We start from the raw sequence: 16,436 nt of genomic DNA on the forward strand, positions 1-16,436 counted from the left end.
ACCTTTAGACGAAAGAGACCAGATAAAGGTTCCTCATATCATAGACAGGAATCGAGCCCAGGTCTTCCCGACCAAAAGGCTTCGTCTGTACCGACTGAGCTACGGAGGTTCCAGATGGGTTTTGTGAGCAGGTGCTTTATCCTACAAAAGCTACACGCCTCTGTTCAGTTTCCCGCGACGTTTTTCCTTCAGTACCTCCTTCAGTTCCTTCGCTGTTGAATAAACTGCTGCTGTAACAGTTTCACCTTTTTTTATGAGGTACTTGATAACGATTACACCATCCACATCCCAAAAGACAATGGCAAGAACTTTCCATGCTGAATCATGGGTTCAGAACTTCTTTAGCTGTGGAGAATTTTTGTGTCTCCACTGCAGTGACTGTTGTTTGGTCTCTGGTCATAGTGATGAAGCCTTGTTTCATCAACAGTCACAATACGAGCCAAAAAAATTGCACCTGATTTCTCAAAATAACACAGAATCCCCTGAGATGACAGTACAGGTTCTCTCATTTGGTCGGCATTCACACATTTGGGGACCTACTTCGCTGAGAGCTGCTGCATATCCAGATAATGGTGGATAATGATCCCAACTCGTTTCCTGTCTTTGCAATGTTTTTGGCTGGTATTCATCTTTCGTCAAGGACCATAGCATGCACTGCATCGATGTTTTCAGGTATGATCGCTGCTGAAGGTCTTCCTGACTCAGCCACCCTTCTGGCAACTGTTAGATATGCTGCAGCACAGTCATCTCAAGTCTTACACAAAGTTTGGTGAATCTTAGTTGCGGACTTTTCCTGCAGCACGAAACACTTGATGACGGCCTGCGCCTCTGTGTCTTCAAATTGCTTCATAACCTCTGACATGTCTTCTTATATATCCTAAAGTATAAGGAACAAATTATTACAATATGATGAAACATGGGGGTTAAAAGGGTTTTAAGATATGTTCTTTCTTGTGGTTAAAGCAGTTGCTTTAATATCATTTTTGTTTTAGGTGCTTATCAGAACTTCTCAGCCCCCCCCTCCACTTTGTAGATGGCAAATACGATATTGCATCCCATAAAGTTGTGTTCCATTTTAGATACAATTTTGTATCTAAAAATTGTATCTAAAATGGATTCAAACTCAAAGAGAGCGAAAGAATCAAGAGAATATGAAAGTGTTTATTTAATGTGAATTCCACCAACTTAAGATTGCAAACTAGTTGTATACTAATTTTAGTAACTTTGGTAGGACAAGTGTTAAATAATTCCGAAAATCCCTACTCTAGAAACCGCGGATGGAAGTCACTGATGGACGTTTTCAAGCTACTTCAGGTCATTAAGCGGAGTTATACGAACGACTGATACGTTCATCAACCAAAAGACATGGATGATGTTTCCATTATTTGAAAACACAGCTTGGTAGATAGCAGTATCAATTTTGTCAACCAGTATAGTAGTAGTTGGCCATATAATCTTACTTTTCAGTGTAGTGAAACTATGCATAAAAAATGTTAAACATTATTTCCCCCTCGTAGTACAATATAAAGTAAATGTAGTTGACTGCAATCCTTATACTGTATATTCATGTTTTATTCCAAGCAAACTTAAGTGACATATTTATTTTAGTTATTTAGTAGAAGATATATATCATATGACCTATAGTATGACCTGAACATGTGGAATGCTGTGAAAAGATATCGAGAACTTGTAATCATTATCTTCTGACTTGGTAATCGTGCGATTTTATTGAAGATCCCCCCCCCCCCCCTCACACACACACACCAAAAAAATTATCTTTCGCATTTCACTCAGTAGTGGGAAAAAGTCTGGTGAGTGTTACTTTATTTTTTTTTTATGTAACTTCTACTCTACGCACGAAAGGTTGTAAACAAAAAATCCTTAGTCCATCCACGATACTAATTTACTCTGGAACCCATAGTAGTTAGTATCGTGGGTGGGCCAAAGATTTTTTCCTATTTTTATTGATTTTTATGCAAAATAAAAAAGAATTTTGGTTTCCGGAAGGGAACCCTGCCCTAGAGGTCAAACATGGAACTTGTTCAAGCAACTTCAGGCCTCCAATAAGTGGTATGATGGTCTCCGACAAGCGATGAAAATTTGTTCCTTATTCTAATTTGCTCATTTTGCTCAATGTCATGACTTGACTCTGTCAGTCTATATTTATTAATTTCTAGAAACACTGGTCATTATAGTGGCGTAAAACAATGTGTTATAGTGGTATTTATCGTTTTAAAGAATTTTGTTCATGGAGTCTATTTTGTGTGGGCGATAGATAGATAAATAGAATGGGCGAGGAAAGGTTAGCAAAACAGAAGACCAAGGGCAAGGTGGATTGATTAGTCAGAAGTACCTTAGAAGCACGAAATGTTAGATATAACAATATTGGAGTGCTCACAAGTAATAGACTAATTTGGAGAAAAATTGTGGATAGCAGAGTAATAATAATGTAAACTTAATCATGGAGTGCTGTCATAGTAGCTCGAACACCCGTTGAAGGTACACATCAGGAAATTGATGATAATGAGTTTATATTTCTGTCCACAGTTCCATGGTCTCAGTTCCAGAAATCCTTGTGCAGAACGTTTCATGAGTATTTGCTTGTTCTTCATGTCTCATATCTCAAATCGTGTTTCGAATTTGATATACTTTGATGAAGAAAATTTATACTGAGATTTACCTGCCAAATTTATTTTGATCTGCATTGGTCAGTTTAATCTACTTCTGCATACCCCCCTTTTCCATTATATGCGAAATGTCGAATTTATAATATTCAGGTCCAGTGCCATATTTTTCTACTAGTAAACGTGTGAATTTCTACTAGTGAATCGTTATGAAGAGCTTTGTGCTAACGGTTCTAATAAGAATCTGTTAATTTTTGATCTTTCTTTTTTTTATTCCGTATCAAGAACAATTTTTCTAAGCCATTTCCAAGCAAATTTAAATCAATACTAATTTCCTCTTAATCTTAAAAATGATCCAAATAGTTCGAGAACAAATACGCACAACTTGCAACCATTTTAGGTAAAACGCAGCGATAGCACGAATATCCACGTTATGTTCTCCAGAAGTGTTATCTACAGGTTAGTAATTTTGTAAATAAGGAGACGCATGAGAGGAGGGAAAGGAGAAGGATTTCCTCAAAGAAAAAATCCCACAATAATTAAATATTATAATGTATAGGCTTTGGGAAGTACATTCAAGTGCATTGAATGTACTTCCTATCTACATAGAGTAAATGCTTTTATGTGCATTCCGATGTCTCTAAAGATATTTTGCAATATTACAGAAGACTGAAATTTGATATGCTTTTAGGAGATCCTCTGAAATTTATCCTGTAGTAAGATTTTTGTAATTGTCTAGAATATTCCACTGAGGATTCTGTTCATTGATAATATATCAATCAGGTTTTCATAGCACATATTTAGGGAATGGAAGATATAACTTAACCACATTCTTGACAGTCATAGATGTGCTATTGAGACAATTTCTTTCAACTATTCTAGATGATAGTTTCAAGCGTTATTACTGTTGTTTGAGTTGAGCCATTATAGTCTTAACTTGGTTGAATAAACAGCACGACCATATTTATGTGTTCTATATGCCAGCTGACTTCGAGCTGCCGGATTCACCAAAGCATCGTCGTTAGTTTCGAATCCGTTTATAAAAGTTGTACACGTTCCTAATATAATCATATACTATAATAAAGAATCCCCTCAAAAAGTTTATCCATTTCACTTTTGGATTGTGCCTCCACTACACGAGTTTCCCTATTACACCGGTAAGAATGTCTCTACTTGAGAGGTTTCCTCCCTCAAATCCTTCTTACGTCTGTGTATGTGTGCATTAATGAGGAATAAAAACATACTCTTTGGTAGTATCCTGATCACGAAGAAACAATTGGGCTTTTTTTTTTTTTTTTTGCTTCTTCATTACCCATATTTTCCCTATTTTCCTGTAACTTTATCAGAATTCAGATGTATTAGATATGCATGGTCAGCAATCTCATTTCAAGAACATATTCATCTATAAAATCTAGTGCAGGCCTAATCTAAGCCAGTAATATCCATTTATATAATTCACGAAGGAATTGGGGGAAAAATTCCTTTAAAAAGCTGTTCAATTCTTAATTTGTAACTTTAATCAGAGGTTTCTTAGTTCAAATGTTGTGAACAACATAAAAAAAAAAGTAAACATACGATATAGCGAAGTATTGATCTATTCGAGTCTTATTAAAATTATTACTAAACGTTTTAACACAAACAGATTTACCAACACTTCATATAATTAGTTCCGGAAGTTAAAATGATCGGAAGGATATATCAGTTAAGGTAGTTTTCTTCATTCACAGGAAACCGGCAGCATCAGGCCTGGTGTGATCGGCGGAAGCAAACCACGAGTTGCAACTCCGGAAGTAGAAAGGAAAATAGAAGAATATAAACGAGACCAGCCTGGAATTTTCAGCTGGGAAATAAGAGATAGGCTTATAAAGGTAAGTAAAGCATTTTAATTGAGTGTTTTTTGTTTTTAATTATATACTTCACTAATATTTAAAGTACAACCTGCCATTTTAATTTATCTGCACTTATATAGCAACTCCTTCCATTTGTTCAAAGAGTAGCTCCTATATAAGAGCAAATTCGAGAAAAAAAAAAAAAAAATATATATATATATATATCGTAAAACTAAACTCGATGTGGTTAGCATGCTTTAGTACTCCGTGTGATACTTGACTACACAGCTACCTGTTTGTCAACTTTCCTGTTTGAGGTTTCGAGTGTAAGATACGGACAGCAGATCATAAGAGTAACTTCGATTTTTTGCAGCTGCCCAACAAAGTGTGATCATGGGTAGCTACGCTTTTCGAGAGAGTTTTCCATGGACCCTTAAGCATTTTCATTCTAACCTTATTTTCCTCTCCATATTCAGTGGTTTCTGAGTTTGGTAGGTGAAGTACCAAATTCGTCACTCAAAAGAAAAAAAAAAAAAAGTCTAAATGTAGTAGTACTTATTGGGAAATGGAATTAGCACCGAGAGAAAAATTATCGGAAAACTAAACTCATTCCAGTAATCATATGCAATTTTGGATCAGTATATAATTAAAACCACCAAAAGAAGAGTGGATATATCCTCATAGATCGGATACATCGTTATTTTTAAAACTTCCTAGCATTTACTAAAAACATTATTCATTGGTCATTAATAATATATACTTGTGCTTTAAACTACACTTAAAATTCTAACCAATTTCATGTGACTCCATGAATCTAAAAAAAAAAAAAAAAAACCTGTCGGACATTTATTTAAAGGTTTATTAGTGTAAATTAGTCAATAAGGTATATTAATTGGTGAATATCTTGCGTCATACCTTACAAAGATTAACATTAAGTAGTCTAAAATTGATAGGAAGCAGGACTGCTATGTTTGCAATGAAGAAGATATTTAAGAATAATATCAAAAATAACAGCAGAATACATTCCTGTGTGAATTTGTCTGTACGACATTATATAATGCATTAACCTATTAAAAGTGTACATTCGGGGGACTGTATCTCAGTGTGCAACATTTGTGGCTTCTTAAGGAGATCAGCGTTTCGCTTTTAGGCCATTTCGATCTTGTTTGCGAATTAGTATAAGGGAAAGAGTTAACGGTGTTTCAGAAGGGAGTAGTAATAGTATGCTGTCTTTTGTGGAAAATGTCTGTCTGTGCTATTATGTAGCAATTATGTATTCCCAAGTTCAGTTGATACTGTGCCGAAGAAATGCAAATCCCTGAGAGAGACATACAGTATACTTTCTGTATATAGCTCAGCATACTGTATGACGTAGACCTAAATTAATACTGACTGACAGGTGTCGACACTCCTTATGAAAGCTGATTTCTTCATTTCACCTTCAGATCCTAGAAAATATGCATACCAAAACGTTAGTCGCGTTTTGGTATGCATATTTTATTAGCTATTTTCACGACACACACACACACACACACACACACACACACACACACACACACACACACACACACACACACACACACACACACACACACACAAAGTTGCATGACATAAATTGTTAGAAAAAATATCCAACAAGCCCACGCATAAGTGATTGGGATGGCCAAAAGCAACCGGGCTGATTTTTATTGCCATCATCATCCTCATCATTAGTGGTTCTACCCATCACTCAGGCCCCCGCAACCTTTCAAAACTACAGTTATTTTCGAAAACTTCAGTTTTCATTGAAAATTTAACTTTTAAGAGCACACTAAGTTTTGTTCTATAACATTTTGAGGATAGGTCATTTCATTTCCTAGAGGACTTCTAGTTTTCTCATTTCAGTTTGTAGAACAAAAAATTATTAATAATATGCACAATATTTTGTTTCTATATTTCTGTACGCATTTTTTTTTCCCAGAAGCGACGAACATTTTGCTAAATTTAAAACACTGTAGAGAACCCCACCTTACGACAATTTGATGTATGATCCTATATATATATATATATATATATATATATATATATATATATATATCTTCATTGTTCGTATCTTCATTGTTGTAAACGCTTGAGGATTTCGAATCTTCTCTGGAAAAGGTAATAACAGCTCTGGTTGTGATAGCAAATCGGTTGGCTCTAGAAATCTCTGGTGAAGATGCAAATGAATTGCTGAACTCAAATAAAAAAAAAAAGGAACCCACTATTTTAGAGCGTATCGAAATGGCAAAACAAAGAACTATCCAAGAGTAAGAAATTGAAGCATCATCCCAAGACTTACATTATAGATACTTAACAGAGGCTTTTAAAAAAATAGATTCCGGTGTAAAAAATTTGTAAACTGATGATCCACATTTTGGACGGAGCTCGAAGGGCTTAGCCACCGTCAAAAATGGCTTGTCATGCTGCAGGGAAATTTATCGAAAACATAAGGAAAAAACCTTATTATTTTGAAGAAATTACATGTAGATTTTTATTTTAAGAATCCCTATACAGCAAATCCTGTAACGTTTTCACTTTTGCATAATTGATTGTGTTTATCGTATTTTGAGTGCCGTGTTTTAGTTTGGTGGCCATTGCGATGCATTACGTTTACTCACACTGAACTCTTATAAGAAATTAGATTTCGATTTATGACGGTTTTATAGTAACCAGTTAGGTCGTAAAAGCGGGGATCTACTGTAATTGAGACAAAAAATGTTGGTATAAAAATAACAGCGAGCTCGTGTGTTTATGAAAAACTTCACATTCGTTAAGTGATTAATGATAAAAAAATGCCTCTGCAGTATGTTTGTGAATCCCATTAGGTGATAATGAATTCTGTCACCCACAGTGATTGGTTTGTCGGAATTATGGCCGCGCTACGAGGGCAGTATATTATATATTAGTGCATTAATTACGTTTGTTCTTCACCAGCATTGCCTGTTGGAATGAAAAGTCCAAGTTTCCGGACTACGACAATGTATCCCTGCCACATTCGTATGAGACCAACTAACTCACCCTTTGCCGAAACGCCCTTAAACTTTTTTGTACCTCAGACGGTATTCGAATCCATTCTGCTCATTGAAGGCTTAACGTGTTTTGAAAAAGTAAAATATTTTGGTCTCTAGAGCAAGGTTTCTCATGGTCTACTCGCAATACGAATAATATAGTTGTAGGTTTATGGCCTTTCACTGGTGGGATTGCCATTGAAAATATATTATTGATTTCGTTATAATGTACTTGTAAAGTATCCGAAACACTTAAGTTCAAAGTTTTAACAGTTCTCATTTTAAGTATCTTGACACACTTTTCATGATATAGATAAAGCGTTATATTACTTTTATTTAAAACATTCCTTTTCAGGAAGGAATCTGTGACAAGAATTCTGCACCAAGTGTAAGTTCTATTAGTCGAGTTCTCCGAGGAGGTAGGAGAAATTCAAGGTCAGGAGATTCAGGGAGCGAAGGAAGTGATAGTGGAAAAAAGGCTGATCACAGCATCGATGGCATTTTAGGAGGTAAATCAGTGAATTAATAATAGTCATATCTAGAAAAAATAGTTAAATCAATTGTGTTCTTCATATGTTTGATCGCTACATTAGACATGGTCTTTACACTGAGAGACTCATTTGAAATAGCGTACTGCTTTAACTTCTATGGATTACTGTCGTTGAAAGTATCTTCAATAAATTAAGAGAAGGTAGTTTGAATTATAAATCTGGGTTTGAGTTGAAAGTTCAAAACTGCCAAGCTGAATTATAGCATGTGATTTCAACCTGAGTTATATAGACAGAGAAGGGGAAATAATAATGAAGATAACAGTATTAGATAAATATCAGCAGTCAGTGATAACATGTAGAAGTCATATAACCTTAGCATTTGTCTGCTAAATTTGGTTGACAACAGTGGCTAGCATGTAATTTCACTATAGTTCCTCAGTATTTATTTGTTGTTTAACGTGCATAATACTCTTTTGTTCAGTTACTAATTATTGTGATTGGTAGAGTAGTAGCCGTGAATACAGAGACCAATGTTGCGGTTGAAGAAGTGATCACTGTGATGATTATTTTAAAGTTAATTGTGATTCATATAACGGAATGTGCCGCTTCCCTTTCGTTGTTAGAATGTAGCCCCAATTAGCTCCTCTAAGTCATTTTAACATAACAATTACCAAAGAAGAAACAGCTATAAAGCACAACAATATATCTCCCCTAACTCCTTCCTACACACAAAGCTGTTGGCTGCATATGCTCTGCAACTTCTCTGAACATGCATGGGAGATTGGAAAAAAAAAATGAACTTGATAAATAACAGGAATTGATCACATCCGTGACGATGACGTTTATGCATACTGATAATCAAATGTTTGCTGTGTAGTATGCTGCGAACTGATTCGAGCTATGCATTATATGATGCCCCCTTGTGTAGTTTGATTATCAATTAGATAAAAATTCGTTGATGGAAGACGATGAGTCCACTATTTCATCACTGAAAAATGTAATGATGAAATATGATTTTTGAAATGTTATGCATATCAAGTTTCTATGTAGTGCATTTCTGTTAAAAATATGATATTTAATAGACAAGAAATTTTGGTGATGTGAATGCAACTTCTTGATCTAAAAGTCTACATACTTGTTTAGGTATAAACCTAGTGAGAAAGTAACGAGTCAAATAGTTATTCTTTACATTAATTAGAGGCTAAAGTAATTCATTCTCTACTTCTATAATTAATAGAAGCAGAGAATACTGAAATGATAATAATCTATTCAAAGGAAGGGATAGTTAATAGGTAACTTAGCATTATTATGTTTACTAACAACGCGTTTCATTTTGATTTCATATACTGTTTTAACTTGGAACTTGTCGATGATGCGTGAACTTACAAGAGGCCCTCTTATGCTCCTATATTTGACTTCTCTTCTCCGTTACAAGGCTAAAACGGATTATAGCAGATATATATAGTACACGGCTACTCAGTACAAATAGGCTTAAATCTCCCTCTTCTCCACTTTCCCAAAACGAGTAAACTAGGAACCGTGTTAATCGATGGCAGAAGTCACCCGTCGAATGCCTAAATTGAAGCAATGGCACAATAGGACATCTCGCTACCCAGCAGGCCATGTTTGTGTAAACTTCTCTCCTGTTCCGCCTTCGTCCTTCACCTCCGTGGGCACTCCCTGGCGGTGATAAATGGATTTGTTTGTTTGTTTGTCAAGCCACTCATCTGTGAAGTAGAAACTGGAGGGAAAGATGAAGCATAATAAAACTTTTTTCCCCCAAAATGTTAAAAAAAAAAAAAAAAAAAAAAAAAAAAAAAACTGGATCATTTCATAAAACGCCTTTAAATATAACTCTTCGGGAATCTTATTATTGGTCTTTTTCGAAAACAAATTTTATATTAGTCACATCCAGTGAATCTTTGTGCTAACGGAAGTCCATCATTGATAACGACTATTGCAATAAAATTTTATTTGATTTGATATTTAAAAAAAATTGAATGATTTTATTTTTGTACATACGAATAGTCCCTTTGTAAATCAACATTCTAGCGATGTTCCAAAAGTTGTTTTTAGCTTCATTTCGTAAACTATAGTTGTTGGATAGATTTTATTCAGATTTAATATTTGGGACCATTGCCAAGATTTTGCAGAGTATCCCTCTGCTTAGAATCGGATGATTTTTATTGTTAAAACTGGTCGAGCACGAGTAGGAAGCGTGAATACAGAGAACAATGCTGTAGTTGAAGAAGTATGATCACTGTGATGATTATTTTAAGGTTAATTATGATACGTGTGACTTCCCTTTCGTTGTTAGATGTAGCTCCAATCAGCTCCTTTAAGTTATTATTAACATAACAATTACCAAAGAAGAAACAGCTATAAAGCAAAACATCTGTATGTTCTGGAGGCTCTGTATTTGTGGCCGGGGGGGGGGGTTTGCATGTTAATAATCAATACCATCATCAATACCTGACGACCTCCCACTACAGTTACAGGCAAACACATCATATTGGTGTTATAAGTTGATTCGAGCATTATTGCCATCATGCGTTATATGATGTTCTCTTGTATAGTTCGAATTATCAATTAGATGAAAATTTATGGTGGTCTGATCCAGAATAAAAATTCTGCTTTCAAAATGAAATTTAATTAAATTCACTGCTTTGGATCTCTACTAAGTGCGTAAATATTAATTCAATTTTAATTTCATTTAGTCCATTTACAGTGATAAAAACGTTTCTAAATAATAGTAATAACTCCATTTTAGCTGAATGGAATTTAATGTGATTTGACCATTCTAATTTTATTGTTTTAATTAGAATTTGACCATTCTAATTAAAATTAGTGGTTAGTGGAAAAATTAGTCGGAACGATATAAGATTATATATTACAAATAACAGTAAACTGTCTTCGATATATATAAAAACTCCTGGTTCAATTGTTACGATAAAGATGCCACTATGTAAAAATACTACAGCGAAATGCGCTCGGTTTATTACTGTCTTCAGTCTTTTCCACACTTGAATTTCACTTTGTCAACAACACTGGAAAGCCTCCATTTCTAACACAAGAACTCAGTAAGTATGCCCTTTGGCTGGAAAAATCTGTGTTCGAATCTCGTCTAGGGCGCAAAGAACATGTATACAAACTTTTCAACTGAAGGTGAGTTAGCTTATCTTATACGGAGGTGGTAGGATTTTTTCTTCCTGTCCTGCAAAATATGCACACCGACAAAACAAATACACGTAGTTAACTTACTTAATATACTGATCTTATAGTGGTAATTGCTTTGCACTCGTAATTCAGAGCCCCAGAATATTTCAGAATATGCAACTTCATTATCATTGAAAAACCTTACCTTTCTGTGATTTTTCATCAAGTTTATGGAATAGAGACCGCCATTAGGAGAAAACTTGGATAATATGGAGGTTGTTTTTGCTATTAGTTTTTTGCTCTCACTACTGGGCAAAGAACTATCCCAATATTTTTTACCTTTTTTTTCCACAGGCGTTTCTATCCAGTTGCGTTCTTATTACTCCTGTGACCTCATCTTTCCACCTCATCCTCAGCATCATTTGCTCTTTTTGGGAATCCCAACTGTAGTAAGAGCCATCTATTGTCTTTCGTCCCGACTACATGACCAGCTCAGTTACACTTTAATCATTTGGCTTAGTGAATAACATTGAGGGTGGGGTGGATTTCGGATCTTACATTGATAATTTCAGCTGTTGTAAAATAGATAACTGTGGTGGACCAGACGTTATTTCAGTGCACCATTACATACTAGCTAAACTTTAGTTTTTACAATGGTTATAACAATAATCAGTTTTAGAATTGAAATAGTGATACATAATTACGGTGACCATATTTTTTTGGAGAAAATAAAGGACAAATCAGAAATTGTTTCATAATAAAAAAAAATGCAGGTTGCGTTTATTTTTTTCACTAAAACTAAAAAGCTTTATAACATTTATTATAAAATATAAGCATATTCATAGCATTTTAAACAATCATATTATTACTTAAAAATTTTAATTTTGATACTTTTCACAAGAATGAACTTTTTTTTTTTTAATAAATCAAGTTTGTGTTCTAAAAATTCATGAAACTGTATTCAGTTCATGTCAATGTTGCATTTGGTATAAATGCATGCTTTCAATTTTTCGATTTTTAATTGGTTTTTTTCCACTGGCCCACATATTCTTCACTAATAAAAATACTCGTTCAGTGGGGGCATTAGATCCAAGGAGACATAAGCAAAATTCAACGATTTTTAAAATGTTTTTAAAACATGCGTGTTTATCCGTGAAATATTTAAAATTTTCAATCCATCTACGTTGACAGGACTCGTCATTTTGTCACTTCGATCTTTTCGCTGGTGACATAACTTTTAATACACGAAACTTCATCAAATAGTTCGCCGTCATTTATATTTAAGTTCCAGTGACTGGAAATGAACAAAACGCATTCCACGATCTTCGCCCACAGAGGGATTTCTCGTAGTAGGACCCATTCAAATACTTCCATTTCCACGAAACAGCTGTCTCAGTTATTTAAGTAATCAATCAATGCAATAAAATTTATGAACTGCATCTTTAAATATGTTGGCATCAATATTCAATTTACTATTGCATTTCACACAAAAAATTTTTTTTTTAAAAAAAAACGTTTAAAAAAAAATCTAAAGGACAGAGCAGCGAAATAGGACTTATAGTCACCGTATACATAATACTATTTTGTTTCAACATGTTTTATAACAGCGAATCATTGTAATGTCTTTAACAATTTAAAATATGAAATCTCTAACACCGATTTTTTAGAGATGTGATTTAGTTGTTTACTTTTTATAGTCACAATGACTGGAGAATTCTGCTCCCGTTCAGGTATACACAAAGAGCGAAATTTATTTCTGTATATACAACAAGCATGAAAATTATTGGAGACAATTATAAAAATGTGCGTTTTGTAATAGCATCTTTGTACATTGACCATTGTTACCATTGACTGACCTTGTAGAGTGAACAGAACGTATAACTGTTTCTCACATGTATACTATAAACATGGTCGAAACCAAAATTGAGATAACTTGGCAAATGTCAATAGAGATCTTAAATATCAAATTTGATTAAATTCCATTCAACCAGGTTGGGATTATTATCACTTTCAATCATTTTACCAATAAAACAATTCGATTTCGTTCATTGAACAAATTTTTGCGAATCTAATATCACCCAGAATATAAGTTTCTTGAAATTCTATCCAATCAGAGCGGCGTTGTTTGTTAACTTTCCAAATGCTTTTGTCAAAATTTGTCCAGTATGTGGTTCAATTGAAAAGAAAATTGAAATAGTTCGAAATTCCTTACGGATCTCAAATACCGTAGTTCAGTCAAATCCGTTTAGCTAAGCAGCACCCAGGGAAAATATGCGTCCATACAGATAGACAAAACAAATATAACATAACATATTTATATAACTCGAAAAAATTATTTATTTAGGTCTTTTGTTCATATACCATCTTAAATGAAAAGCCCATGTAGATCAAATGTTAGGAAGCTCAGATTTTAGCAGCTAAAATCATTAGAAAAATGCCATGGAAATTTCATTGTTCTAATACCTGTCTGTAGGAATGTGGAGGCGCTCTATATCTTCGAAAGAAATAAAAAAAAATTGACAACAGCCACAAAACATCAATGTAACACCAATATAGAACTCATAATCACTCAAGGAATTTTTTCAGTCCATTAAAAATAAATATGAAAAATATCATATTTCATACATATTTAATTTACTTCCAAGAAACCTCCTAGTTATTAGGTAAATTATCCGATATTTATGGGGCGGGAAGGAAGGAAGACACAAGAATCACTAATGAATAGCAGCAAGTATTTCACAGCCGTCAATCTACAGTTATTTATGCTGATAGGCTTCATAGATTAACCAGATAATCAATTAGTAAATATTGGATTAAGGTGAATGTTTCTTAGTGCATACAAAAGCATATTATTACAATATTTTGAATATTCTGAAAAAAAGTTTCATGAAGCTCAGGATGTAAGACAATGCACAAAAAAGCTAAGCTTTGTGGTAACAGAGCTACCCCCTTTTTTACAAACCTAAGAAAACATAGGTATTGATAACTCGTATAAAACATAAAAAAAAACAAAAAAACACTTTTTTTTTGTAATTTCATCAGATTTCTGCTGATGCTGATTCCTTATCAAAAAGAGATTTCATTCTACCATATCCCATTGATATCAGTGGAATTGAGAGCCCACTGAGTGAAAAAAATCTTTAAAGTAAGCCTCACTATCGTTTCGCCTTTCTTGTATAGCATTCGCAGTGACACGCTGATTAACCTGTTGGAAGTGTTCAACACATGCAGAGTAAAATGGCCAGCATGAATGGATGTACTAGCCGGAAACGCTAACTACTGAGCTATAATTAGCATATCCGCTCTCCACCCAGCTGGCTGCAAGTTCGAATCCGCCATGGGTTATGATGTTTGTGATTGCCTTTAGCCTGGAGATGAATTTCATCTCCCGATGTGTGAGACCACCGCCCTTCTTATTTGGAGGCCTGAAGTGGCTTGAAAAAGTTCCATGCTTGGTATCTAGAACAGGGTTACAATATTATGTAATGAAGAAATTTTAAAAGATATGTCAAATTAATAAAAAATAGTAAAACCAAGTCCTTACACAACCTATGATACTAATGTACTGTAGGTTTATAATCTTTCGTTGGTTGGGAGTGACACAAAAAAAAAAAAAAATGTGGGACTATGGTTTTGCGTGGTATTGTAGCCATGTCCTTCCGCCCGCATGAAATAATAACAGGGATTCATCACTCCATCAAACCTACTGATGTTGAACACCATCAACAGATATCCTTGGATATCTGTTGATGATGTTCCTGTGCCCAACTAAGTTGTAATGGCATGTTTTTTTGCTGGATTTGGGTGTCTGCTGTGTTATTCAATTCGGGACAATGTGCATTTAATGATGCATCTAGATTGTACCGCGCCGCCATTTGACTTATGATAGCCGTATATTGGACTTTAATGATTCTATAGATTCTTCATCTGCCTTTCGTATCGAACATTTGTTTCTAATCTGGGTAGAGTCCGACATTGGCTTCATGTTTTCCATTTTTCACTCCATTTTCGATGCTATTCCTTGCTTTTGAAATCTGTATATCAAAGAAAGATTTCTTTTGACGCTCTGCTTTATACAAAAATCTCTGTGCAGCTACATAAGTAGTTGTGCACAGAGTTATTTCCCCCCCCTCCCTATTTTTAATTCTGTTCTCCGTCGAAATGAAAATGGGAGAAATACTACTTAAGATGTCAATATCAGTAAATATTAATCAACTGTTGCGACAATCTCTGTCAGAAAAATGGAAAGTTTTAGTCTTCTGTTAACGTTTCTCTTCGTTTATTTTGTCGAATCTTATATATTTGATATGAAGAGGAGGAGGAGGATATTTCTGTTAATTACTCCAGTATGCCCTCTCTTTTTCTCGAAATCGCCATTCATCAGAGGCTGGGAAGAGTTCATTTTGGCCATAACAAGGATCTACGGAAACTTTTCTAAAAATGATAAGAGTTCGATCATACTTATAAATAATGTTTCGGTCTTATAATTCCATAACTACTCCAGTTGTGACCATATGTCCAAGTGTCGGATTCCGCACATGAGTCAAATCTGAATTGCTCTTATACATGCGCAGTTATGAAGCACACATTCGCACTGTCGGCGTATATGCGCTTTTCAGTCTTCCAACAATCCAGTTCATAAACATGGAGCACCATTGACTGACTTAATCTACTTCGAAACTGAGAATGACCAAACGTTAATGTAAATGACCGTTCATTCTGTAGCATAAGCAGGGGTGTAGTCGGGCCAGGGCGCGCCTGGGCGACGCCCTGGTACTTCGTTAAAACTATCAAAATTTTTAAATTCATTATAATAAATTACAAGAATGAGACTTATAATGCATTTCCAGCTTTCGGTCAAAAAACAGGAGCTTGCCGCTCTTGTCATTTTTTTTCAGAAAACAAGGCAATCTCTCTCTGCCATATGGCCGTCGCAATAATAATAATAATGTCGCACTTCGTGCTCTAGATTTTTGTTTCCAAGGTAGAGCCCTGGCACTATTTCTTTTAGGACTACACCCCTGAGCATAAGGTGCATTTTCTGGTGTAATGTTCGGGTGTAAACATCCACAACTAATCAACAAATGTTACTCTGCTCAATAACGGACACGCCAACTTGAATTCTTAGCATAAAACCAATAATCGGTGTGACGTAAGTCTCTTTATAATGTTTTCGTAGTCGCTTAGCCAAAATATTATAAAGCCTAAGTTTGGTTTCTTATCGAGCATATTTTGCAGGTTTGCTTTCTTGCTATAAATAGTAAATTTTTATTTTACCAGAATCTTATCATCTTATATAGTTTGAAA

At 34.7% G+C, this 16,436-nt stretch overlaps 1 protein-coding gene across 1 annotated transcript in view; it reads left to right on the top strand.

Annotated features, from left to right (window-relative positions):
* Positions 1 to 16,436, top strand: part of LOC150105335 (paired box protein Pax-7-like) — a 186,897-nt gene that overhangs the window by 54,691 nt on the left and 115,770 nt on the right. The window contains exons 3-4 of the mRNA XM_090393932.1: positions 4,352 to 4,492; positions 7,838 to 7,991. Of these exons, the coding sequence (XP_090250058.1) occupies positions 4,352 to 4,492; positions 7,838 to 7,991 (295 nt within the window). The remainder of the gene's footprint in view (positions 1 to 4,351; positions 4,493 to 7,837; positions 7,992 to 16,436) is intronic.

The sequence above is a fragment of the Typopeltis vanoorti genome, chromosome 6 (assembly GCF_054136105.1).
Source record: "Typopeltis vanoorti isolate ZY-2024b chromosome 6, IOZ_Tvanoo_1.0, whole genome shotgun sequence".
Lineage (NCBI taxonomy): Eukaryota > Metazoa > Arthropoda > Arachnida > Uropygi > Thelyphonidae > Typopeltis > Typopeltis vanoorti.